The following is a 24416-nucleotide window of genomic DNA, read 5'->3' as shown; positions in this document are numbered from 1 at the left end:
AGGGCAGTGCCTGAGCAGGCAGGGATTGCTTTTGGCTGTCAAGACTTGGAAAAACAGGGATAGTTGCAGTTCTGCAGGGCCGGGGAGGCCCGTCCGCCCTGTGTGGTGCCATGGGGCAGCGTCACTCGCTTGAGCCTGCAGGTGCAGAGCTCCCTTGCAGACGGTGCCCACGGGGGTCCCACGCACGGGTGGGGTCCACGCCTGAGCTCAGCCCACACGAAGCCTCCGGGATCCCCTCTGAGTACCTTGAGTTTCCCTCTTGTGAGCCACTGGGCTCCCACCGTGCTGCCCGGGCCACCTCTGGGGCTCTTTGAGCTGGGGGTGCCAGGGGCTGGTCTGACCAGTGGCAGAAGCATCGGGGGGACTCGACCCCCTGTTAACTCATTAACTCCAAACCTGCCTAATTGCTGCGTGGCTGCCCACTCGCTGCTGCGGACAGACGCCGCTGCCCGAGGCCTTGCCGTGCCAAGCTTTCCGTCTCCTATTTGTAAACACTATTTCCCGGTAGGACTGTGGTGCCGGGGGAGGCGCTGCCCTCCCCCACCTCCCGGGCCTTGTGACGCGCCGGCCCGAAGCCCACGGCGGGTCGGAGCCGATGTTTGCCGGGGGGGGAGGGGGGGGTCGGTGCCGCGCGGCGGGAGGGGCCCGCGGGCCCCGGCTGTAGCTGCGCTCGTTAAACCCGTCCCACCACGCTCAGCCTCCTGCAGTCCTTGCCTCCGCGGGGGAGGGGGGGGGGCGGCCGGGCCGCGGCGCTGCCCCCACCGCCATCTCGGCGCGTGCGCGGGGGCGCCGGAAGCGCGGGGGCGGGTTCTGCTTCCGGGTGATGGCGGCGGAGGGGCCGCGCGGGGCCGCCGCCCCCCAGGTACCGGCGGGGCCCGAGGTGGAGGGGCGGGGGTGGGCACCGCGCTGCCGGCACGGACCGGGGGAGGGCGGGGGGGCGCTGCCGGCCGCGGGGGCTCCGTGAGCGGGTCGGTTCTCTGTTGCAGTGAGCGGCGGGGAGCGCGGTGAGATGGGCCCGGCCCGCGGCAGCACCCAGCGCTGAGCCCGCCCCGGCGGCCGCCGCAGCAGCCGGAGATGGCAGCGGAGTCCGTAAGTGTCCCGCAGCCGGGCCCCCCGCGCGGGCCCCGCTTCAGCACCCCCGGGACTCCCAGCCTGCCGGCCCGGCGCCCGGGCGGCCTTACCTGCCGGCCCCGGTGCGGTAACGGCTCTGGCGCGGGAGCCTGTCGCGTTCCCGTTTGCCGCCGCGGTGTCCGCTCTCCGGAGCCTCGGGCCGCCTCCTGCACCCCCGTGGCGGCTGTGAAGCGGCCAAAGGACGGGGCGCGTCACCCTCGGAAGCCGGTCCAGAAGCATCCCGCGATGGCTGAAACATCCGCTGTTCCCGCAGTCCCGCTCCGGGCCCGTTCTCACCCGCCCTCGGCTGGGCCAGGCGTCACCTCGCTGCCCTCCGAGGGACACGCACAGCCTTGTCAGAGCTGCCTCTGTCAAATGATGCTGTGGAAGTGAGAGTGTCCTTTTAAATGAGAATTTCTTCTGATTTCACTTTTCTCCTGGGCCCCTCACGCGACGCTGTGTGCCTCCTTTCACCGAGTGCTTTTCATTTTGAGTCCTGAAAACATTCCACCCGTGTTTAAAACGCCCCGTAGCGACCGGCTGACTTTCTGTTCAGCTGAAATGTAGTTTTATAGAGTGAGGACTTTCGTTCTTAGCAAGTTCCCAACTAAAAGTATCACTGAGCAAATAAAAAGAGAGCAGAGCTCTTGAGTTGTGTAGGGCAATTTCTCATTTAATAAATTTTAAGAAGGGCAACTGACTTGAAACATTAATTAATTCTATCACATGGATTCTTGTAGACGATCCCCATCTGGCAGAACAAACCCCACGGCTCAGCACGCAGTGTTGTCAGGAGGATTGGGTCAACCCTCCCTTTAAAACCCTGTCCCAGAGCAACCTTTGAGGTAAGCGGGCGCCAAAGGGATCTGGTGATCCCTGTGGGAAGCTGTTGTTCTTGAGCAAGGCAAGCCACTGCCACGAGATGCTGTTCTGCCAGCCACGCATGTCTGCAGAGTTGTATTCACAAAACTCATGTAGCGGTGTAGTTAATTTTAAGACTTTCTTCCTTTTTTTTTTTTTTTAAATTCTGTTCTTGTAAAGTGATTATTGGCAACTTGAGGCAAATACCTGCCCAGACAGTGTCTGTGGATGGGGTTAGCAAAGCTGGGGGAGACAGAAACACAGCGCTGCAGAACTGGTGCTTTGCTGCATGCCCTCCAGCGGGCCACATGCCTTCTGGGCCTGTGCTTCCTGACCAGTAAAAACGGGTTTATGGAAACGCTTACATCACTGTCACTGTTTAAGCTCAAGGACAGTGCTGGGACTTGTAGTGGCCAAGTGTTGCACATGGCCTTGGCAGTGCCCTGAGCCGTATCGAGTGTCCCTTGGCCACCCCCCGTTCGGCTTCGCGAGCGCAGTAACAGCCAGGAGCACATGCTGGAGGCGACACGCGGAAGCGCTGCGTGGCCGCGAGCCAAGCAGTACTGCTGTCACACACCTGGCAGATGCCACCGCCGACCTGGTGCGGAGGAGCAAGGCTCTGACAGCCAGTCCCGCACAGCTGGGGCGGCTTCAGGAGACAGCACTCCCACTCATTAATGTAACTTCCTTCTTTTTAGGTTCTCCCAAATGTTTCAGAGCTCTATTTAAATGACGTCCCTCCGGTCCCCACCTTGGCAGACATTGTGTGGATAGCAGCAGATGATGAAGAAACATATGCCAGAGTCAGGTTGGTTTCCTCTTTGTGTCTGCTGGCTCTTCTACATGTTGGTTTATTTGGCACAGCTCAGGCCAGACATTGATCAAATGATCACAACTTCCAGTCCTTTCAAGGTCTGACGTGCCTGTTGAATGGCATTTTTCCCAAGAGACAGGGGGGGAAAAAATATTGGACGAAGGACCCCAGGAGGAATTCCTGTAGCCTGTGCCATGCCGTATTTTACTCACTGAAAGATCTGTGCAGAATAACCCCCCGATCTGTGGTATTTGCTTGTTAGAAAGTTGAATAGTTGAGTTCTCCCAGGATTGCAGTGCCCTGCCCCCAGGAGTTTGGTTCTGGTCGGTTGAACTTGTGTCCTCAAAGCAGAGCGACAGGAGCAGAGACCTTGTGAAAGACAAAACGGACTTTGAAATCAAAGGCAAAAGTTAATTGGGAGGTGACCTTTCCCATGTGCACCTGCGCGCTGCCCGGCAGGGAGGCACAGTTGCTGGAAGAGAAATGACTTGAAACCATGTGAGCACTCCCAGACTTGTGTCCCTGTGTCCTCTCACTGCATCTTGTGCTGTTGCGTCGTGGTTTCTGTGACAGGCTTTGCGTTCCTTGTAACGCAGAGAGCGCACACCACGGCACAGCACGTCTGCAGGGTGGTATGTGCAGTGGTGTGTACAGCCCGGTGACACAGGGCCTTGCTTCACGGTGTTGCAGTCCTCTGGTGCCCTGAGGTAGAGGCAGGGTGTTGCCAAGCGTTCTTGTCATGGGGGGCTCTGGACCTTGTTAATGACCAATGGGTTTCTGTCCTGTAGAAGTGACACTCGCCCGCTGAAGCACAAGTGGAAGCCAAGTCCCTTCACCGTTATACAGCGAAATGCTTCAGTCCCCAACCTGAGGAAGCAGGAGGAGAAGCTGCTCGCCTTGAAGAAGCCTGGTTTACCAGCACTGAGCCGAACAACAGAGCTCCAGGATGAGCTGAGTCACCTTCGGAGTCAGATAGCTAAAATAGTCGCTGCAGAGTCAGGTAGGAATATAACGAGCTTTTTCTTTGTTGCACGAGAAGGGCTGAGTTAGTGAACGACGTTATCTCCTCCAGACAGACCGACTTGCACGTTGTTGTCCCAGCAGAGCCATGGCTCCCGCTGGGGAGGTGCCACCTTTGGTGTCAGCTCAGCGCTGGCTCCGTGTTTAGCAGCATCTCTTTCACTGGAGGATTCCAGCTTGTTATTAAGAAATACGGAGTGCTGCTTTGTGTCATGTCTGCATTTGCTGCATTTCATCATCATGAGCCAACTCATCTCAAGCACCTGGTTTCCTGAAAACACCCGGTGTGTTCCTGCTCCTCCTGCTCGGAGTCAGCCCTGAGTGCAAGGGCTATGTCCCGATTCGGGTAGGAGTGAGATGTTAGTGTTCATTCTTGTTGCGGAAATGACAGTGCCATTTCTGAAGCAAATCAGGTGTCTGGGGAAAAGCCTCATTGAACTTACTGATTTCTTTCTTTTAGTAAAATCGTATGCAGGTAGAAGCCAAGTTTTAGCCATAGAGCTGAACTGTGAAGAAAGACTTTTTACTTCTCTTCCTTTCATGGCTTTTCCTGTATCCTCAGCTCTGAAAACATGACAGTGTTTGGCAGGATCCAAATCCAAGTTGTTCTGCAGGTCTTGCTGCAGCAGTGGCTGGTTTAGAGTGTGGAAACCAGTAAGTTAGTAACCTCTTGGTATCTGTTTATGGAGTATTCAGAAGGCAGAGTTGTTGATACCCCAACTCAAAAAACATTCAACAGTTTTGCAAACTAAAGGAATTTAGTCCTTTCTGAAGACAGTTTTTCTTAAAAGCTGCTTTGCTTTTATGCAGAATGCTTTTGCCAACAACCAAGGCGACAGCTGTGTTGTGGCTGCTTTCCAGAGGAAAAGAAGGACCTATAATTCTTCTGATTACTTCAAAAAACAAAAAAAACCAGACAGGGTTGTGCCACACTTGCAGTGACATCAGGCGGGTTAATTCCTGTTTATGATGGGTAATAGTGACTGATGAAACCTTCCTTATCTGACATCTGAAAGCGAATATTTTTTTAAATTCCCAGATTGCTGCCTAGCGCTGCACTGCATCGTGTGTGCACGAGAGCAAATCTCTCATGATCTGCGAAAGACCATGTGGTTGTCTGGTTCTTGTAGCCCTGAGGGACCGGCAGCTTTAATGACTGCTTACATTTAGTCCAGCTACCCACGAGCCATAAACACATTTGAACATGAAACAAGAGTTGTGGTGATCAATTTAGTTGAAATGTTGGTTTCTACATGAGAGATCTGTGGTTCTTTTTCAGTTCTGTGTGGTGGCCAATGGACCCTTAAGAATTTACTCGATAGCAATAATGTAAATATATAAGAATATATGGGAATTTTTTAGCAGGCAGTTGTATTTCAATGAGATCAGGCATTTCTGATGATGCTGCCACTTACGGAGTGCCCATCTCCTTGTGCTGGTGCTTCTTGTCACCTTTGGTCCTGTGGCAGCACGCAGGATCCTGTGTGCCACTCACCTCTTACAGCAGCGTGGTTAAACCAAAGCAGCTCGGGGGGCGAGGGAGCCCCACTGCCCTCAGCTCTGCAGGGAGCAAGTGTCAAACAAGGCATTGCAGGTGTCCCCTTCAGAGAGGCTGCGTGCGTCCTCTTCCCTCTGTGTGAGATCAGAGGAATGACCGAATTAGAATAAAGAACAGGGGAAATCCTCAGCTTTTTTCCTTCTAAGTGTTGTCTCAGCTCTACAGTTGCTCAAGCTGTTTGCTGGAAAAGTCTGGTTTAATTCAAGGAGAGTAATAATGAGGAAAGTTAGAGATTCAGATGGGAGAGAAATGATTTAATCATTTAATACCTTTCTCTCTCCCTCTCCACTCAGCAGTGGGCCTGGTTGTTATCAGCTGGCATTTGAGAACGGTTTGTATTGACTTCACGTCCTCTCAGTCAATAACGGGGAGCGGTGATTTAGGGCCTAGCTGTAGCTCGGGAATCTGATGAAGGAGATAACTATTTAGCAGGCTTATTTTGGAAAGATTGATGTCAAAAAAGAAATATTGTGCAATCTGCTTTATTATATACTGTTAGAGAAATCCCTTAATTGGAAACCGATGACTATCTACAAGTTTACTCTTGAGGCGAAGGGCATTAGTGCTTTAAGGTACAGTTTGTTTTCAACACGGGAAGGTTCTTTCAAGGAGACGTGCAGTAAGCGCGTTCCTGGGGTTTTGGTTGTTTTCCCCTTAATGTTTTACACTAGAAATATCCAAGTCATTTTCACTTAATGCTTGGAATTTATATGGCTGTTTTGTAAAGCATGAGCAAATAATTCCCCTCTTCCCTGTGGAAATAGGTGGATGCTGTTCTCATTTTACAGATGGTGATAGAAAGCAAACGGGTCAAAATGCCTGTAGTCACAGGGTAACTGCTGTGACCATCTAGTGCAAAGTGCTGGAGCTCTCGAACCAGCTCTGTGTTCTCACCAGGTGTAATGGCCATGGGGGGAAGGAGCCTGAAAGGAAAAGGCAGAGCTGGGGCTGTTCTGCTTGGAGGAGAGGAACCTCCAGGGAGACCTCAGAGCAGCTTCCACTACATAAAGGGGCCTGCAAGAAAGCTGGAGAGGGGCTTTTTACGAGAGCCTGTAGCGACAGGACAAGGAGGGGATGGCTTCAAACTGAAAAAGGGGAGATTTAGATGAGATATTGGGAAGATTTAGATGAGATGTGAGGGTGGTGAGGCGCTGGCCCAGGCTGCCCCATCCCTGGCAGTGCCCAAGGCCAGGCTGGACGGGGCTGGGAGCACCCTGGGCTGGTGGGAGGTGTCCCTGCCCGGGGCAGGGGGCTGCAACTGGGTGGGCTTTAAGGTCCTTTCCAACCCAAACCCTTCTGTGATTCTCAAGACGATGAAGAAAAAGAGGAGAACAGTTAATTAAGACCTACATTCTAACACAGGCTCCCTCTGTGACCCCAAGCAGCAGCTAAATCTCTGTTCCTCCATTTCTTATCTGTAAAAACAGAAAGAGTAAACATGAGCTGACTTCTGCAGGGCTGGGATGCAGGTTACAAACTGATAGTGATGGGCACGACAGGAGTACAGATACTTTGGGGGGTAGTGGGATAAAAGGGACTGGAGAAGGTTTTGTGTTGCAGCATGGTGCTGTAGGAGAGTGGAGAGCAACAGAACATGATGAATTTGTTTTCTTATAGCATGGGGAGGCTGGAAGATGATGCCTCTGGATTTATATTGTGTTATTTTTGGGGGGAAAAAAATACCAACATGGTTTGGTATGAGTTTATCCACCAATCTATCTGTTTTCTTTTTCAGCTTCTGCTTCATTAACACCAGACTTATTATCTCCAGGAAGTTCAAATGCATCTTCTCCTTTACCTTGTTTTGGACCCTCTTTCCAATCTACAACTTCCTTTGTCATTAGCGATATCACAGAGGAGGAAGCAGAACTCGAAAGCCCCGAGCTGCCGTCAGTCTCCATGCTCAGTTCTGCAACCTCTGAGTGTTGTAAGCCAGAACCAAAGGATCCTGACGAGGAAGATTCCGTCTCTCTTTCAAAGGCCAGCAGTTTTGCAGATATGATGGGCATTCTTAAGGACATTCATAGGATGAAGCAGAGCAAAGATTTGTAAGTGTTTCCTAAACTCTTTTGAATTTATTTATTTTTTTCCCCCTGTCTGTCAGATCATCGTAGACACTGGACATTGCCTTCACTGCTTGTTGGTGCCGCTCCATAGTCATCATTCACAGGGGGAAACACCTGTTTAGAGCAGAACTTGCTAACACATTTCTGGGTGGTTGTTTATTTTTTTAGTGATGGCTAGAAAGCAGTGGAGGGGAACTTAAACCGATTAGCACAACCTTTGGCTGGTTCAACCTGTTTACCTGAAACTTGCGTTTGGCCAGGTGAAGACCAGGGCTGTGTGTATTGGCAGCCTTCAGAGCAAGGGGTGCGCTGCCCTCCCTGCTGGCAGGGGTTCCGGTGCTGGTGCTTAGGCCATCGTGCAGACCCCAGCAGTTGGGAAGCGCAGCGGCTTTTTCAGCATGGCACGTATGGGGATGAACACATGGAGCCTTTCGGCTTCTCAGCTTTTGCATCTGGCCCAGCTCTGAGCGTGGGCAGAGTGAGTTTTCACTTGTCTTGTGACGAGTTTACACATTGATGATGAGAATGCCTCAAGCTGCCAGCACACCAGCTGCTCACGGCTGAGGCAGGATCCTGCCCAGCTGATAGAGCAGCTTCTTTAACGTTGGCTGAACTGAAATCACAGTGATAAAAGTTCAGATTCCACGTTTTTCAGCCCAAAGATCTGTCCAGCTGCTATGTGTGTAAGACTCCTGGCCAAAAGTAACATGTTGTGCAATGGCTGCTCACAATTGCTATGCCTAATTGGGTTTAAAAGAAATTAAATTCTCAGCACTGAAAAAATTATATAGTCAAATGAGAGAAATATGTTCAGCTTGCATCCAGAATATTCGTAGGGTGTTACACATCCGTAATTCACACAGCATACCCTTTTGTTCTTCTTTTCCTAAGTGGTAAATATTACTCAAAACCTAAACGCTTGCTTTATATAAAAGCCTATAATCTCTCTTGGGGGTGAGTAGGATTCATGAACCACAGGTGAATTGCTTCTCTTCTTTCATCCTGTCTATTGCAAAGCAGTGCTTTGTGCATCTAAAACTTATTTTGAATTATTAGGCAAAGGGAGAGAGGATTCTGAAGAAAAATCCTGCTGTTTCATGTGCCTGGCCCACCTTGGCTCCGCAGGGCTTTGGGTTAGGGCTCTATTAAATCCAGGAAGGCTCGCAGAGGCATCGTGTGACATGGGAAGTTTTAGCCTTACCAGAAACATGTACCTCTAGGACTAAGCATTCACATCTAAAAATGTAATTATCAATCTTCTAATTAGTGCGGACTGGTATGTCAGCCTTCTATGGGAGCAGACTTCAGGGTAAGAAAGCTGCCATCTGTGCCAGCTGAAGGTAGGGAAACGTGTGTTATTCAGGGGAAGAAAAACTTGTACAAATACAGATCACGGTAGGGAAATCCGAGGTTTCTTATCCACACCTGGATATGCCAGTACGGCTCTGGCCGGCACTGGCCACATCGTGAGGAGAGCTGGGGGGTGACTGGGGGAGGGGCTGTGAAAAGCAGCGCGTAGATGACAAGGAACATTGCGATATAATGGGTCACAATTTTACTTGAATTTCCTCAACAGAATTTATGAGAACAACTAATAATGTGTGAAGGTGTTTGATCTTGCAGTTACCCTGGGAGAGAAGCTGTGTGAATGAGTGGGAGGAAGAGATGGCTTGGGTGCAAAGAAAGGGTTTGCCAACCACGCTGCTTCGTTCTAACGTTGTAGACGATGGGGAGAGCAGAGGTTTTGTACTGTAGAAGATGGGGCAAGGGGATAGCTGCCGAGCCCCTCCTCGCTGGGGTACAGAGGGGGGCAAAAGGACCGAGTCACCAGGACCCTTCCCTTGTGACAGCCTGCTTGGTGGGAGCGGGGTCACGCTGCTGCTGCTGCTTGCATCAGGGCTGGGAACACTTTTATGTAACAGAAAAGCTTCAGACTCTTTTCTTGCTGGAGCTGAACCATCTTCCTCTCATCTGTTTCTCTATCTCAGCCTCTAACTCATCTCCTACATGCAAAAGCGACATTTTAGGATATGGTTATTCCAGCTTAATTAACGCTGTTTGAAGAATCACAGGTAGTTGAAAAATTACACTAAATATGTCACTAATGTTCATTACTTGGTGAGCTCTAATTCCTGGACGCAATCCTCTAGCGGCAGTGCAGTTTTGCGAGCAGCCCCACACTTCTACAGCTGTACTCGCCCGGTTACACAGAGCCGTTCTGCTAGGAGGTGTGCAGCGCTTTTAACACTTCAAAGGATCATGTACTCTTTAAGTGGATGAAGGTACCAAATGATGCATAATGAGATAACTACATAGATGCTTCTCTGATGCTCCTGTTTAGGACTTGGTGCTTAAACAACCTTGGAAGCTTCAGGAATGAGTGAGAAACGCTTGCAGAAATGTGCATGTTTCAACAAATGTGAAATAGAGCCTGTTACAGTGTCTGTGATGCCCTCTGCGCGGGCGGTGGCGAGCGGTGTGTCTGCCGGGCCCTGTGCGCAGTGGGGGGTTAAAGGCAGGTAGCGTGAGGAGCTGCTGGGACTGTGAGTACACTTCTACTTGTAAGTACTACTGTTACGGGACTGGACAACTTCATTTTTCCGCCCATCCTTGGCCCCTTGAGTGGCTGTAAAGGGCTGAGACACTGAAGGTTGTGCCTCGCTGGAGGACACTGGTTGCCTTTGGTAGGAGAGGTTCCACTTCTCACCCTGGTGCGGTTATCTGTCTCTTCACTCCTCCTGGGAGAGCTTTTGCTTTTCCTTGGGATCAGCACAGCTCCAGGCTGTGTCAGTGCCATCTTTCCTCACTGCTCTTTGTGTCACCGCCTCCTCTGCCTGCTTCAGTCCCCCCTGTCCCTCTTCCGTGGCAGCTGACGGGTACTTGGGTGACTCCAGATTCTCAGGTAGAAGGCAAGTCTGGGGAGGGCTCCAGACCTTGCACTCTGATCTTTGTCTACACCTTTTTCAGAGGGAACAGTTCTGTCTGAATGAAATCAAAGGCATGCTTCTAGCTACAGAATCAGCTTTTAAATAGTGATGCATTTATGCAGCTGTAAATTAAGAACTTGCATCAGACAAAAATCTGACACAGCACTAAGGGTTACCCTTGAGCAGCTCAGTGGTGCCTTACACAGTTTACCAAGAGCCTTCAGTGTTAATTTGAGAACAAGCCCCTCCCAACCACATATGGAAATACTCCAGGGGGATTTTTTTTTTTTTTTTAGGAATATTTAAAAACACCCATGATGTTTTCTGACCGAGGACTTCAGCTATTAAAAAAGAAAAAAAAAAAGAAGTTAAGCTCTGAAATGTATTATTACCCATTCTAAACAAAACCTTAGTGAGCAGTTTGTGATAGCTGAGGAAAAAGAACTGGGGTTTGGCTTCCTGTAAAATAAGCTCACTAACGCTTCTAACGTGAACTGCTTGTCTGAACTGGCTGCAAAAGGCAGAGTGCTTTGGTAACCAGAGAAACTCACATGCAGTAGCTGAGCGGAGGGAAATGTATACCAGCCCTCCTTTAAAATACCTGTAATTACCTATATTTAAATATGAAAGCATATATCCATTGTATAGCAGAATTCATGAAAAAATACTTCCAGGAATTCAACTTAAGCAGCACACCGCTTGTAGATTATATATTGAGGGGATGTAGGCTGTATTAATGAAGTTTTATTTTACTTACTTAACACAGTCGAATAGAAATTATAAAAGAGCTTTGATGCTGAGATTTTCAGGGTACCCCTTGATCCACAAAACAAGCTCCAGGTTTTCTAAGCCAACATAAAAGGCCTGAGTTTTTAGCTGCTTTTTGTTGTTTTGTGTTGTTGTTCTTGCACCTCCTCCACTTGTTACAAAAGCTGCTGATAAAGGCTGCAGAAAAATATTTAAAAAGGCTCTAACCAGAGCTGTAAACCATCCATTTCGCTTTACTAGTACACTGCGCTTTTGTCTTCCATGTAGAAACCGAACTTCAATGAAGGAAGAAGATCCGGCTGTTCTTATAGCGGAAGTGCTGAGAAGAAAATTTGCCCTAAAGGATGAAGATCTGGCCCTGAAGGAGAAATGATGTTACTGTCATTAAACTCTGTAAGCAAAAGTGTTACGCTCCCAAAAATCTCTCCACAGTAGCTGCCTTCCTAAGGATTGAGCCTTTTGCCTCTTTTATTAATTAGGAATGGTTTCTGCACTGGACACTTACTTAGGAAAACCCTACGGATTTGATGTGTTTTCCATGTATTGTTATATTTAAGAAAAAAACCTTTTTAAGAAGATGGGAATTCTTTTCCACCTGCATTTTGATGTTGATTGTTGATAAGGATCTGCTAGAGTGCAGTGAGTGTTGCTGGATGACGTTCTTTCTACCTAAAATTTTCCTTAGGTTCAAATTCAGCATTAAAGTCTAACAGCCTTGTTACAATATAACTAGTTACCATTTCCAGTATAAAGGGATGTCAGACGTCCAGTTCAGTCTGAGTATGGCACAGAGCTGCTGAGAATAAGCTAATGCTTTCAGGTCTTCAGAGTTGGGGAGACTGGTGAATCACAGGGCTAAAAGGCGTCTTCCTGGTAACTTTCACCCGCTGGTAGGATGAAACTGCAGTCAATGATCAAACAGGTCGAAGGGATGCTGCCTGGTTTTGGTGTGCCCCTGGTACTTCTTAACTCATAAATTATTCCCACAGTTGCATGACAGAATGGCTTTAATTTCTTGCCAGTAATTTAATGTTTCATTAATAGTCCTTGTATTCAGATGATGTATTTTATTTAGCACTCAAAAGGTCTATTTATTGAACCACCAATGCTAAGAACTGAACACCCACCACAAGAGCCGTCACCCAAGAAGAGGGAAGCAGGAACTTGGCATTGTCCGTGGCTGCAGTTCTCACTAACTGAAGAGGTTTCCTTCAGCTACACCTTCTCTGCAGTGTTCCTCCTGCCTGTATTTAAAGTATGATTTTTTTTTTCCTTTATATAAAATGGAGCCTTAATAAGACAATGGTTGTCCTTGATATTATTAATGTGCAGATGTCCAAACGTGGCATCAGTAGTGCTCATATCTTGGCTGGCTTGGGAAGGGGGGGGGAGGAATTTCAGCTGCAGCAGCTGAAGTGTTGGCTGCTGGTGCCACAGCTGAAGGTACTCGGATGCAAAGAATTATCTTAATCCACCAGGCCCTCAGCCCTTCAAAAATTAAATCATCACCCCCACTTTAAAAGTGAGAGAAGAGGCTCTTATTGCCTCTGGCCACCCAGTGAGCGAGAGCAGAAATAGCATTTAGACTTAATCAGTTTTACCAGGAGCCGATACAGCTCTTCCCCTCCCAGATGCATGCCAAGGGCCACTGCATGACGTGATCCTTCTCCCTGTCCCAGTAAGGCTCCTCTGCATAAGGCTTCAGCAGGAATACACCTGCCTGTGGAGAAGATGGAGCTGTAAGCCAGAGTCCCTGTTCCCAGGACTGTGCTCCATGTGCAGGCTGGAGGCAGGAGTGTGTCATCAGCGCGGTTAACTTCTGGACTGTGACCTAACTCCAGTCAGATCTATTGTACCAAAATGCTGACCCAATGGGAAGGCAAAGCTATCTTAAATGGCAACATCTGCAGTGTTAAAGATGTACCTCAACATTTAGAAAAAAAATAAAAAACTGGGCAGCTGGTGCTGACAAAGCAGGCTGCTGTTCTGGAGTATGAGCATGGTCACAGATGGGCTCTGCTGCTCATGACCCCTGGAGTTTTGAAGCAGCTGGTCCCTGCCCTTCAAAACACAGAATCTAAAGCATGCCCCCCCGGAATGCTACCAGAAGCAGGGGATTATTTTGAACAAGCAGCACAAGTGGCACCACTGCTGTTAGTGAGATGTGGCAGCCACCAAGCACATTCAAACCAACGCTGACCAGTTCTTACTGCAGCCCAGTGCACTCACTGCTCCGCTTTTCACCTCACCCAGGCTGTAAGCCCCTGCCAGCACCCCACACTCCACCGGGGTGCGTCCCCACCTGTGAAAGAGCTGTAAGTCCAACATTCAGCTTACAGTTCAGACTTACGCAGAACAGATGCACTGCTGCAGTTCCTCCTCTGTCACAATCTTTCTCACGTTAAACCTCTGGTCAGTCAGTCCAGCACCAGCAGTGAAGTGCTGCGATCCCACCTGCAGTGAGCAGAGGTGCATCTTTCACAGTGACAGACGCACACGTGGAAACACATCAGTCTCCCTCCCCTCATGGCCACACACGCTAGCTGTCGTGTACTGGGGCTGGCACAGCCGTGGTTCTAAGATAAGCTGAGCCTATCGCTTCCCAACGGCAGCGAATGTGAAGGAGGCAGGGTGGTTCCTGAGCTGGGCCTAGAAAAACCTTTAAATACAGACTTCCAGGAGCCTAAGAAATACAGGTGCATTCGCGGTGGGCTCTGAACAGCAAGCACGTGAGAAAAACGCCAGGCAGTACTAAAGCCAGGCCTTAGCCACACAGGCTGTAGTCATGACTGAAACAGGCAAGCCATTATAAACATACTCCTTCAGTAATTATTTTTTTTATTAAAGCAAAACTTCAGACAACACAGAGGTCCTGCCTGTTGCATGGGTCTGCTGCGTTTGTTGGCTAGACCATACACACAGAAGCAAGGGGTACACTTACCTAATTCCGACCACTTTCTTATAAAAAAATGCTTTCCTGAGGCTTCACAAGAGGTGACACAGGTGACCCATTTGAGGTCACTTACCAGTGCTTAATCACTCTGTTCCCTTCCGAATCCTGCGTGAACAGTAAATCATAGCACTCATCTAACTGTTGCTCACCCAGTTTGTTCAAGCTCTTTGCAGCGTCGCTGGAACAGCCCTTGCAGGGGGAGTCAGGCAGCTGCCTGCGGGAGCTGCCTTTGTCCTTGCAAGGGGACGGGATGTTCTGGCAGTGGTGAGCAATCACTCTGTTCCCCTCCGAATCCTGGGTGAACAGCTGCCCGCAGGGCCTGCCCAGCCCCGCCTCACTGCCCCATCCCTCCTCGGCCCAACTGTTCTGGCTGCGCTCTCTCAGAGGCTGTGCTCTGGCCGGTCTTCGTGGGGATGAATAAAAGCCAGCAGCCCAGGTGCCGCCTCTCATTATAGTAGGATTTATATTCTCAGTCTCAGTGAAATCAATTAAAGAATTAACACTACTTGATTGCTGTGGTTTCTTATTCTGGTTTGCACCGAGTCTCGGTTGGGAATCAAGGCTGGTCTTGGCCTTCCCTGGGTGCAGCTCGCCCTCGCGTTTGTTTATCCCACAGTCTGAAGTTATGCCACCACTTACTGAAACCATTTCTCCAGCAAATAAATCAGACTCATTTCTGTGAGCAATGACCCGGTTGCCCTCTGAATCCTGGGTGAAGCTGCAGGAGCAGAAGTCCTCTCCTGCCCCACAGGAGGCTTCGCTCTCGCCGGGGGACTCTGCGTGGGGCACCAAGGAGTCTGGTGAAGGAGTTGGCAAGTCCGGCGCTTTCTGTGCACGATGCTGGGGTGTAACCTGCACCGTCTCCTCGACTCTGAAGGATTGTTTCTGGGCTTCCTCCATCTGCGGCAAAGCCAAGATCTTCACAGGGGAGGCAGCTGAAGAAATACCTTTTTCTTTACAGTCTTTATTTGGGATGAAAGGAGATGGCCTGGAGTTTTCTTTGTCTTTTTCATCTGAAAACAACATAGAATTGGTTAAAGCCAGAGCTGACACACACATTTCTCAGTGTTACTCACCACCCCCAGCACCATTCCTTGACGCTGGACTCAGAATTGCCACTTTACTGCTCCCTGGAGCAGCGCCATGCACTGTTCTACACTAGACCAGCACCGCCACTGCCTCACCACGATCTGTACCGCGGGGCTGAGGCTGCGATGGAACGGCAGCCTGCAGTGCTGGAATAGTTCAGATAAGTAAGCTTCCCTCTAGTGAGAGGCAAGAGCTGCAGCTCCAGCTGCTTCAGTCTTTGGCTTCTCTGCCTTCCTCCTCTCAGCTTTCCAGGCAGTTCACCTCTGACATTCTCTTCAAAAGCAGCAGCTCAAGAGGTACAAAACCAAACCAAACAAAAAAACCACTACAAAAAACCCCCCACAAAACTCCACAGTGAAACTTCTACAGCTTTCTGTCACCACCTGATGAAAGCATCAAGTCTCACATTTGCTTCTGAAGCCGTTCAATATAAAACCTAATGAAACTTCTCAATATAAGCAAGCTCATCCTCAATTCAGAGTAAGCTAAAAGGAAAAAAAAACCAACCAACCAACCAAATAAGAAGTACTCCAGCATCTTAAATCCTACAGGCCTCTGGGTGACCAGCAGCAGCATTTGATGAATCCAAACACATACAGCAAGTAAGTGAATGCAACTGATCGAGGGAATCAAGGGGGGGGGGGGGGGGGCGGGAAACAGAAGAAAGCATACAACATGTTCAAAAGGAGTACGGATAACAAATCCAAAGCAACAAAACATCAATGACCCTATCACAACACAAAAATTCTGTCAAATAATTAAATTGTACTGTTTATGTAACACTTCCTCTCATCTGCTTATTGCTGAACTAGTTCAATGTTGATGAAGTAGCCATTACACAACTTACAACATACAATGACACAATCCTACGCTGGCGGTTCCTGCATCCATTTCATTTCTCTCCATATTTGTTAATTTGAGACCCCCAGACAAATCACAATTTCTTGTATTCCAGAGCACAAAAGCAGCCTCAAAAGCACAGAGGTTGTGAGCTGGCTTAATTAGCTTAAATATTCCAGAACCCTCATTGGTTCAGTTTGGATTAAACACTGCATTCTTTAGAAGAGGCTTTATCCAATCCTTTATAAAAAGCTTTCCTCGCTCACATCCCGCCTATTTCCCTTACAGGGATGTTTTTGAACCAAGTAACATTAATTTTCACTTCCAGCTATAATGCCCTTCCAAGAGCATTTAACCAACAATTTAGGACTGCTATTGTTTAGAACAAACCTGGCACATATCGCCCTGGACGCTGCCCCTTCCCTGGGCAGGGAGTGCTGCCCACAGGACACCACCAGGCTTGGCACTCCTGCCCAGACTGCACCCCATCCCAGCCAAAGTGGTGTTCCCGACTGGACTGTCCTTTATGTGACACCATCAGGCAACCCAGAACTGGACGTCTTGCCACAGTTTGTATCAGCACTGGGGCTGAGTCAGGCTTCCCAACATTCCTCTGAAAACTCCAGTTTTATAGGGAGTAAAGCCTGGTGCATTACTTAGAGTTCAGATTGTTCACCAGTGAAGACTTGGCTGTGACTACTGTTACTTATGTTTAATCTAACACTGCAAAATGTGCCTGCATTTGCATTAACCATCACAAAATCCCTTCTGGGAGTTCAAACCTTCAACCTTTACCCTTTTCACTAGAAAAAATATGCACTTTTCTGCCTAATAAAGCTGCCAAGAGATAAAGTGAGAGGCGTTTTCTATTATGGCCTGAAACTATTTTCCTACAGGGGCATACGCTTTCCTGCATTACCTGTCAGAGTGCTGAAGAAGGTGGAGATGGTGGTTTGCTTGGTGCGTGGCTGAGAGGCTCTTGTCTGTGTGAAAGCGACTGAGGTGTATTTCCTTTCCAGAATCCGATTAAATACTTTTGGCTTGGCTAGGAGAGACTGGGTAGGGAAAGAAACAAGTAGGAAGTGAATATATGCCATGCAAACCAACTCTACCCTTCTTCCAGCGCTGCAGCACACCTCCCACCTTGGCTAAATGCTTCACCTCTTCCCGTGCCACCATCACTGGATGGCTGAGGTTGGAGGGGGCCCATGGAGGCCAGCTTGTCTGACCCCCTGCTCAAGCACGGTCACCCAGAGCAAGACACTCAGGGCCAAGGCTGCTGGCTTCTCTGCTGGGTTGCACCGTCCCAGCTTTGCCAACCCCATCACGTCCCTCTCACACCTCTTGAAACGTTTCTGCATCCTCCCCCTGACCCAAGGCCTAGCCCGGCCCCCTCTCCTCACTCGCAGTACCACAGCAGCCCCTACCCCCTGGGCCGGGGATCCGGGCACAGCCCGGCCGGCAGCGCTGGGGGCGGCCCCAGCAGCCCCCCCAGACGGGACCCCCGCTCCGCACCCCACCTGCGACGCGCTCTGCTTCAGCTCGCCGGTGTCCAGCCAGACATCGCACGCTCCGGCCTGCTGGGCCTCGCCGCCCCTGCGCCTGCGCTTCATCCCCGGCACCGGCCGGAGCGCGGAGCTGCGCAAGGCCCCTCCGCGGACCCCGAGGGACGGTCCGGAGCGCTGCCTCAGGCGGCGGGGCCGCGGCGTTCCCTCAAGCGGCAGAGCCGGAGCGTTACCTCAGGCGGCGGCCCCCGCTCCCCGTTCCCGCCGCGCCGCAGGCTCCGCCCCCGCCTAACGGCCGCCCACAGCCACTGCGCGCGCTCCTGGTAGAGAAGGACCAATCCGAGCGGTGGGACAGGATGAGCGGCAGGCGAAGCCACGCCCACCCCAGGCTGTGCCTTATATAACGCGGCGGGCGGCAGCTCGCTGCTGGAAAGCGCGGCGGCGGGGTCGGGGCTGCGCGGTGCCTCCTCGCCGGGACGGGGCAGAGCGTTCGCAGAGCTCCCAGCGCGGGGTGGGGAGCCGGAGCCCCTGCACAGGGCAGGGGAGCAGCACGAAACAGCTGCATTTTCCCCTCTCTCAGATGCTTCCTGGCCCAGCCGTTTATCGAACCGAACCGGGCCGGGCCCTGGCCTTTCCCGGGCCTTCTCCCCTTGTTACAGGCCGCAGCTGAGGCCCAGCAGGTTCTTGCCCGGCGTTTGCACCCTGTTCAGGTCAGGGCTGTGTGCTTCTAGCCACCACAGCCTGTTTGCAGAGCCTCATCCAGTGCTGAGGGTGCTGTGGGCCCTGTCACTGCCCTGGGGCCACCAAATGACCCCCAGCCATGCTCCCCTGCTCTCTTGCTGCACTAAGGACAGTCTGTACCTCTCTCACACCCACACCCTTGCTGGGTAAGGGGCAGGGCCCTGTCACTGCGTGGTAGCTTGGTACAACTCCCTAGGCCACAAAAAAGGGGCCTGAAATAGTGTTAAACAAATTTGCTGCCCTCACTTGTGTTTTATACAAGCTTCCCCTCAGCCTGTTCCCATGGGTTAGGTTCTGCCACTGCTAACAGGGCCCAGGTGACATCTCCTTACCTTTTGCTCTGAGGCCTGGTAGCTTCCAAGAACCTTGCCTAGCCCACCACAGTCAGGGTAACATGGCTGCAGCGCCGACCACATTTTATTGCAACTATTTATTCAGACATGCGAATTAAACCAGTGTACTATTTTTAAGAACAAGATTGAACTAAAAAAGCAGCTCTTTCTCTCCCTATAGACTGCCAAGTAACAGTTTGCAAAGCGTTTCATTCCTCTTATTGAAGTTTGTGGCCAGGTTCATGCCAGCGTCGCCACAGCTGGCTGCAGATCAACCCCTGGGGTGAGCTCACCTGCTTCTCCTTCAGGGCTCTTACTCTTCTTTGAAGCTCAGCTTGTTCTTCACCTTCCGGGCCATGTAAGCAGCCGTGAGGACAGAGCAGATCACAGTGAAGAGGCACAGGGCAGAGAAGTTGTGCGCCAAATCACCCTGAAGAGTGGAATAGATGTGTCGCCTGGACTCATAGTCCAACACTACTGCCTCAATCTGTGCCAGCGTGCAGAGTACCAGGCACATGTGAAAAATCTGATGGCTCTGCCCAAAGAAGTGACATTTCCCTGGGAACCACTTCTCAGGGTAAGGGTGTGAGAAAAAAAAGGCACCAATCAGGAAAAACAGCACCTGGCATTTGTGATACAGAAGGGCCAGGTCAGCCTGCTCGGAGGGCGGCGCGGTGTAGATGCGGTGGACCACAGGGCTGATGTCCAGCATGTACGCCAGGCCAGAGGGCAGCTCCTGGCAGAGCCGGCTCAGAAGGTGCGTGGACTGGTGGTAGCGGAACTTGGCATAGCAGGAACCGGCACAGGACAGCCATGCTAACAGGATGGCCACTGGCATGTAAAACGATTTGATCTTCTCATGCCAGCTTGGCTCGATGGTGTAGTAGTAGTGCCCCAGAGCGCTGCCATACTGGTAAATGGCAACACCCACATAGTCCATGAAGAAGAAGCTGTAGTGCCAGAACTCAGATTTGGCCTGCAGAAGGTGAGCGAGGGTGCTGAACGTCAGGTAGGTGATGGATGCCACGATGATTATGAAGAGGGGCTGGGCATGCAGGTCCTGCTGAAAATCCACTCGCTGCGAGAGCTGCTGGAACCGCAGCAGCAGGATCAGCGCTGCCACCAGATGGGTCCAGACATTGATGGCCTCATTGTGCTGTTGGAAGAGTGTTGAGAAGTAATAGCGCCAGGTCTGCTGCACCGGCCGGTAGCCAGTGTGGATGTAGGGCTTCCAGAAGACCTTTGGCACCTCTGAACTGCTGACGGTGGAGGGAGAAGGGGGGGCCAGCAGCTGGGGGACCTGCCGCACATTAATGAAGAGGCGGCTAAGCTTTTCAGTGATGACCGTCGCCATGATGCAGCCAAACTCCAGGTCCCCACCACGCAAAACAACCTTTGGGATGGAAATAAAGTTTTGCTGCAGGATTTCACAGTGACTTTACTCAAAAAAAAAAACAACAACAAACCCAACCAAAATGCTTTGTTTGGTGTTTGCTTCCCCTAAAGATACGTAAATCATGCAGGACTGGAGAGTGGCCTCATTATAGCTGAAATAAAAGAATCACTAAAAACAGTAATAGGGAGGAGGCTGAAGGAAGATTTAAGAACCCCTGGAGTGCCCTGTGCTGCACAGGTGACAGTCTGGAGGAGTACAGAAGTAGAGGACACAAGTATGGGGTTAACTGACACAATAATTAACACACCAGGACGCATCAGTTCCTAGCTCACCCCTTCCCAGCAGTTTAGGAACTGCTAAACAAACTCCACACTCCAAGACTGGGCCAGATTTTCCCCTTTGTAAACGGCTTGCAGTATCAGTCTTTACAAATGAGCCACGTTATTTACAAATAATGAGATGACCTGCTCTGCCTCAGGAGGAGTGCATTTGAGAACATAAATAACTATAACACCAGTAACAGAAGATGTAACTTCCATGTTCAGAGTTTTTACCATCTTTTTTCAGCTCCTGATTGTCAGTGCAGCTGTGCACACAGCACAGCTTGAGTGAGTTCATCCTGTTGCATCACTGAGGTCCAGCAGCATAATCTTTGTGAGCAGGCGTTTCCAGGTTTACATTTTTGAAGCTGCTGTCCTTACCAAGATAAAGGCAGCCTCGATGGCTTGTTCTGCCTTTTCACGACAGCCTTAAAAACACATTGAACAGAACGTGCTCAAAATTAAATTTCCCCTCCTCCTTACCTGCTCTTGCTCAGACAAGTTGTGAACAGCCCAGCTCTCGTCCAGCTCCAGTGCCGATTTACACCTCAACTCCAGGCAAGCACAGTCATTTCACGGACAGCTCAGACAGGAAAAGCTCTTCAAAGTTTGGGAAGAGGAGGAGGAGGGGATGGAACTGTTTATTTTCAGTGTCTCTGTAATTTCCTCGTCAAAATGGAGTAGATAGGTCTGTAACTCATGCCTGTCTGAACCTGAGGGGCACAAATGCAGATAAAACCAGACTGTTTGCTGCTCGGCTTCGCTCTCGAATGCTCTTTTCCTACCTCGCCTGGTTAAAGAAGCCCCACGTCAAAAATAACTGGTCTGTCTCAGGGCAGCACCTCGAAGAGGGCAATCCTGACCCTCACGTGGCCTCCTAAACCCTCCTGTAACACTGCGACATGCACAGGCTGCCGGTGAAAAATTAACTTCATAAACCTCTTCCGGACTTGCAGCTACTGTGCTGAAGCAGAACAGCCTTGAGTCCTGCCAGGGAGATGGGAACAAAAAGCAGAACTTCCCGGGTGACCCTATTTTGACCAAAATTTGATAAGCAGGAAGAAAACACTGCCCTTCTACCGCCCAGAGAACTTGCCTGTGTGCCAGGGCTGCCGCTGCCCGCGAGGTGGTGGGGAAGGGGCTCAGCTCCAACCGCGTGTGACCCTGTCACGGCTGCTGAAAGCCAGATTCCTACGGGAAAGGCACCCCAGTTCTGCTCAGGGAGACGCTGTGACAAAAGCAGCGGGAAAAGCTGCGTTGTGAGCAGCCAAGCACGAGGCAGGAAAGGGAGCGGTGTTTACTTCAGAGCCTCCAAAACTAGCTGGAGCAGGAGTTAATTTGCAAAGCTCCTCCTAGCTACAAATGGAGCACATCCTGCGCAGCACTGGAAATCGTTAATCTGGCTTGTACTCCGAATCATAACCCCCACATACCCATGAGATGTCGAGAACGTTACCTCAAACACCTCTTATTTCTGACAGCCTCTCCTTTCTCAAGCAGCAGCCACCCATCTTGCTGAATTTTTCCTTAACGGCACAGACTCAGCCACCAGCAGCTCACACGCCAGTTGGCTCCAGTGCATACAGCTGCTGCTACCCTTCCACAGCACAAATAGTTTTCTATTATTAATATATATTGTACTGGTTTCCTCACAGCACAGGGTCACCAAGCCCCGTGCCCGGGCAGCCTCTCCATCCTCCTGGCAGCACCAGCCCTGCCAAACCCGCTTTGGGGGCAGCCAGGGACCGAGCCCCCCTCCCAAGAATTATTATTTTTTTCCCAGGAATTATTTTTCTGTACTTCAGAGCATGAGCACAGCTGGGGCAGGGGGGGGGTGTGGGTCTGGGTCGGTGGGGCTCTGGACCCTCTTTCCTCCCATTACCCCCCTCCTGCCCCCCCCATGGCACGGCACCTGCTGAACCGCCGCAGCTCCGCTCCCTGCCACATGCCAAGCCCCCCCAGTGGCCACCCCCATGCTTCTGTAATTTGCTACCGCACAGGGGGCTGCCTGGCCTCAGAAATCCTGCTGTATTTTTACTTTTTTAAAGCCTGTTTACAGTCCAGCTTTCCCCACCAGAGACACTATTATTCCCGGTTTCCTTCCTAAGCCAGTCCCCCCCCACTTCTAGTATCATTCCTATCCTCTTACTATCTGCACCCCTCATCTCATTCCGCCCCCAGCAGCTCTCCGAGGAAGCAGACCAAGCTCAGACCCCAGGCACAAAGCACGAGTGAAGTGTAACACAGGCAGCCATGTAAAGCAGAACTAAGACGAGGGAACAGAAGGCCCCCGAGCGGAGAGCTGACAGCTTTGGCAAGTGAAAAACATTTAATGTCTCTTTGTGCTCTTAACACCATTTGGGGTTTGGCAGTGCCGTCATTCTCCTCCCCCATCCCTTGAAAAGATAGGAAGAAAACCCACACACAGTATTTGGGACACTTGGTCTTTTCTCAGCAGGCAAAGAAATACATTAAAATGAAAACCTGATTATTTTTTTTTTGATTGCTAATTATGCCTGATCTTGTTTATGGGATCTGATCCAGCAATCGCTTAAATCTCCATTAGGTAGCACTAGATGCTCAGCTTCTTGCATAAGCGTGTTCTGTAGCAGGTTCAGGCCTTCGTCTCAAAGTTCAGCCCTGTAGTCCCATCCTCCTCACCACCCCGGTGGATCCTGACCCACATCCCTGTGCTCCCAGCTTTCGCAATGTTGATACATGTGATTAAAACCCCCAAACCTGCACTATGCCCCCACTGCAGCTGGGCGGCAGCTCCCCCGCAGGTAGTTTGGTTTCTTGGTTTCTCTTACCTTAAGTTATGAAGTATCAGAACACTTGTGGAAATGCTTCATGGAAAGGGTCTGATCCCAGCCTTCCAGTGCACCCAGCCTGGCTTTATCTCACTGTTTCGCTTTCACTCAAAAGTGCAATGTCAGCTTTCGGTTAAGTACAATTCCAATGCAATCAAAAGTGGAAAGTGCGATCCATGAAAGCTTTTTAAACTGAGGTTCTTTCTTTAGCGAGCCCTAGTAGGCTGGTCAAGTGGTCCAGGACTCAATCACCCCCCCTCAAAAAAAAAAAAAATAAAATCCCCTACCAGCTTTTCCATCCTCAAAACTTGTTAAGTCTGTCACCTTGGCAGTGCCAGATGCTCCAGTGTGGAGTTAACCTGAAAACAAAGCCAGTGGCCAAGCCACAAGATCACAGACACAAACAGGACCTCACCGAGAGCAGTGCCACCGAGCATTTGACACTAGCAGAGCCGTGAAACCCAGGGCCTCCCTGCTCCGACGGAATGCACTTACTGAAGCAGAGTACTTCGAGGTTATGTGGCTGCTCATGCCCACCAAGTGCAACCTTGTCTTTCTGCAGAGCTGCACAAATACCTGTGGACACCCTTACAGGAAGGGTTTGGGGTGCTGGTTTTGGTTGTTTGTTTTTTTTCTTTAAGGCACCTGTACAATACAGCAGCTTTGTACCCCATCCACCTAAAAAGTATCTTTCCTCAGAGCACAAGTACAGCTGTACCCACTTCTCACACTTCAGAGAAACCAAAGATGATATGCATCTTGTTTGGGCAGGAGTTAAGATCTTCACATTTGCCCTGTGGCTCAGTGTACTACCCCAACACACCTGCTGCAGACACCAGAATACAAACAACTCTTATCCGCAACAGCATTTTTCAATTCAGGGCTCAATCCCAGCACAAAACAGGTTTCTGACTTTTATGCTCTGGCACTGCAGGAAGCGGTACACAAGTCACCATTCAATAGCACAAGTCATCTTCTAGAAACCCTGGCCATAAGCAAAAAAAAAAAAAAAAAAAGCAGCCTCAGATCAGTCATGTGGTAACAAGGACTTGTTTGTTGAAGTGTCAGCATCCAAAGGGAGGTGGTTCTGAACTCTTTTTAACAAAAAAAACACGCAACAGCTGACAACTGCTGAGGTGTCAAAACAAAGCTCTGATTGTAAAATTAAGACAATGAGTGTGCTCTAGGGGAGAGGCAGTCATGCAGCATGCCCCTGGACGTGCAGAAAAGTGCTGCTGCAGACCTTTCCACCCAGCACTGGAGAAGGATGTCTGCTGCAGACCTCAGCCAACTGCTTTTGTTCCTT

At 50.3% G+C, this 24416-nt stretch overlaps 3 protein-coding genes across 12 annotated transcripts; 1 reads left to right on the top strand and 2 right to left on the bottom strand.

The window, feature by feature from the left end:
• Window positions 1-787: 787 nt before the first annotated feature.
• MTFR1L (mitochondrial fission regulator 1 like) lies at window positions 788-12427 on the top strand. 8 transcript variants are annotated; one of them, XR_008731254.1, is made up of 7 exons: window positions 788-862; window positions 1851-1955; window positions 2670-2779; window positions 3574-3785; window positions 7099-7411; window positions 9771-9972; window positions 11392-11527. XR_008731254.1 is itself a non-coding variant. In XM_055704228.1 (7 exons), exons 1-6 carry the CDS (start codon window positions 824-826, stop codon window positions 11495-11497), a joined length of 885 nt encoding a protein of 294 aa, XP_055560203.1. In that variant the 5' UTR covers window positions 789-823; the 3' UTR covers window positions 11498-11517; window positions 12200-12427. The 8 variants fall into 8 exon arrangements, 5 of the variants coding, with proteins under 5 accessions (XP_055560203.1, XP_055560202.1, XP_055560206.1 ...); XR_008731253.1 differs by having other exon boundaries at window positions 9771-9990; XM_055704228.1 differs by lacking the exon at window positions 9771-9972 and adding an exon at window positions 12200-12427 and having other exon boundaries at window positions 789-862; window positions 11392-11517.
• A 1515-nt stretch (window positions 12428-13942) lies between these two features.
• On the bottom strand, window positions 13943-17716 carry AUNIP (aurora kinase A and ninein interacting protein). Of its 2 annotated transcripts, XM_055704225.1 has the most exons (4): window positions 17527-17716; window positions 16926-17061; window positions 15682-15782; window positions 13943-15090 (listed from the first exon to the last, which is right to left on the bottom strand). In XM_055704225.1, the coding sequence occupies exons 3-4, from the start codon at window positions 15740-15742 to the stop codon at window positions 14147-14149; spliced, it is 1005 nt and encodes a 334-aa protein (XP_055560200.1). In that variant the 5' UTR covers window positions 15743-15782; window positions 16926-17061; window positions 17527-17716; the 3' UTR covers window positions 13943-14146. The 2 variants fall into 2 exon arrangements, with proteins under 2 accessions (XP_055560200.1, XP_055560199.1); XM_055704224.1 differs by lacking the exon at window positions 15682-15782.
• A 935-nt stretch (window positions 17717-18651) lies between these two features.
• PAQR7 (progestin and adipoQ receptor family member 7) lies at window positions 18652-24371 on the bottom strand. 2 transcript variants are annotated; one of them, XM_027813506.2, is made up of 3 exons: window positions 23111-24371; window positions 20784-21013; window positions 18652-19977 (listed from the first exon to the last, which is right to left on the bottom strand). In XM_027813506.2, the coding sequence occupies exon 3, from the start codon at window positions 19936-19938 to the stop codon at window positions 18898-18900; it is 1041 nt and encodes a 346-aa protein (XP_027669307.2). In that variant the 5' UTR covers window positions 19939-19977; window positions 20784-21013; window positions 23111-24371; the 3' UTR covers window positions 18652-18897. The 2 variants fall into 2 exon arrangements, with proteins under 2 accessions (XP_027669307.2, XP_014140320.2); XM_014284845.3 differs by having other exon boundaries at window positions 20784-20900.
• Between the last annotated feature and the right edge of the window lie 45 nt (window positions 24372-24416).

The sequence above is a fragment of the Falco cherrug genome, chromosome 3, assembly GCF_023634085.1.
Source record: "Falco cherrug isolate bFalChe1 chromosome 3, bFalChe1.pri, whole genome shotgun sequence".
Lineage (NCBI taxonomy): Eukaryota > Metazoa > Chordata > Aves > Falconiformes > Falconidae > Falco > Falco cherrug.
This window is presented reverse-complemented; position numbering and strand designations above follow the sequence as displayed.

Bases quoted from the DNA above. Each gene is read 5' to 3' on its own strand.
- AUNIP (XM_055704224.1), bottom strand. From the start codon at position 17,619: ATGAAGCGCAGGCGCAGGGGCGGCGAGGCCCAGCAGGCCGGAGCGTGC. The intron at 17,062-17,526 runs GTGGGGTGCGGA...TTCCCTACCCAG, and splicing joins TGAAGCAGAGCGCGTCGCAG to TCTCTCCTAGCCAAGCCAAA. The intron at 15,091-16,925 runs GTAATGCAGGAA...TGTTGTTTTCAG, and splicing joins CTTCTTCAGCACTCTGACAG to ATGAAAAAGACAAAGAAAAC.
- MTFR1L (XM_055704228.1), top strand. From the start codon at position 824: ATGGCGGCGGAGGGGCCGCGCGGGGCCGCCGCCCCCCAG. The intron at 1,956-2,669 runs GTAAGCGGGCGC...CCTTCTTTTTAG, and splicing joins GTCCCAGAGCAACCTTTGAG to GTTCTCCCAAATGTTTCAGA. The intron at 2,780-3,573 runs GTTGGTTTCCTC...TCTGTCCTGTAG, and splicing joins GAAACATATGCCAGAGTCAG to AAGTGACACTCGCCCGCTGA.
- PAQR7 (XM_027813506.2), bottom strand. From the start codon at position 19,938: ATGGCGACGGTCATCACTGAAAAGCTTAGCCGCCTCTTCATTAATGTG.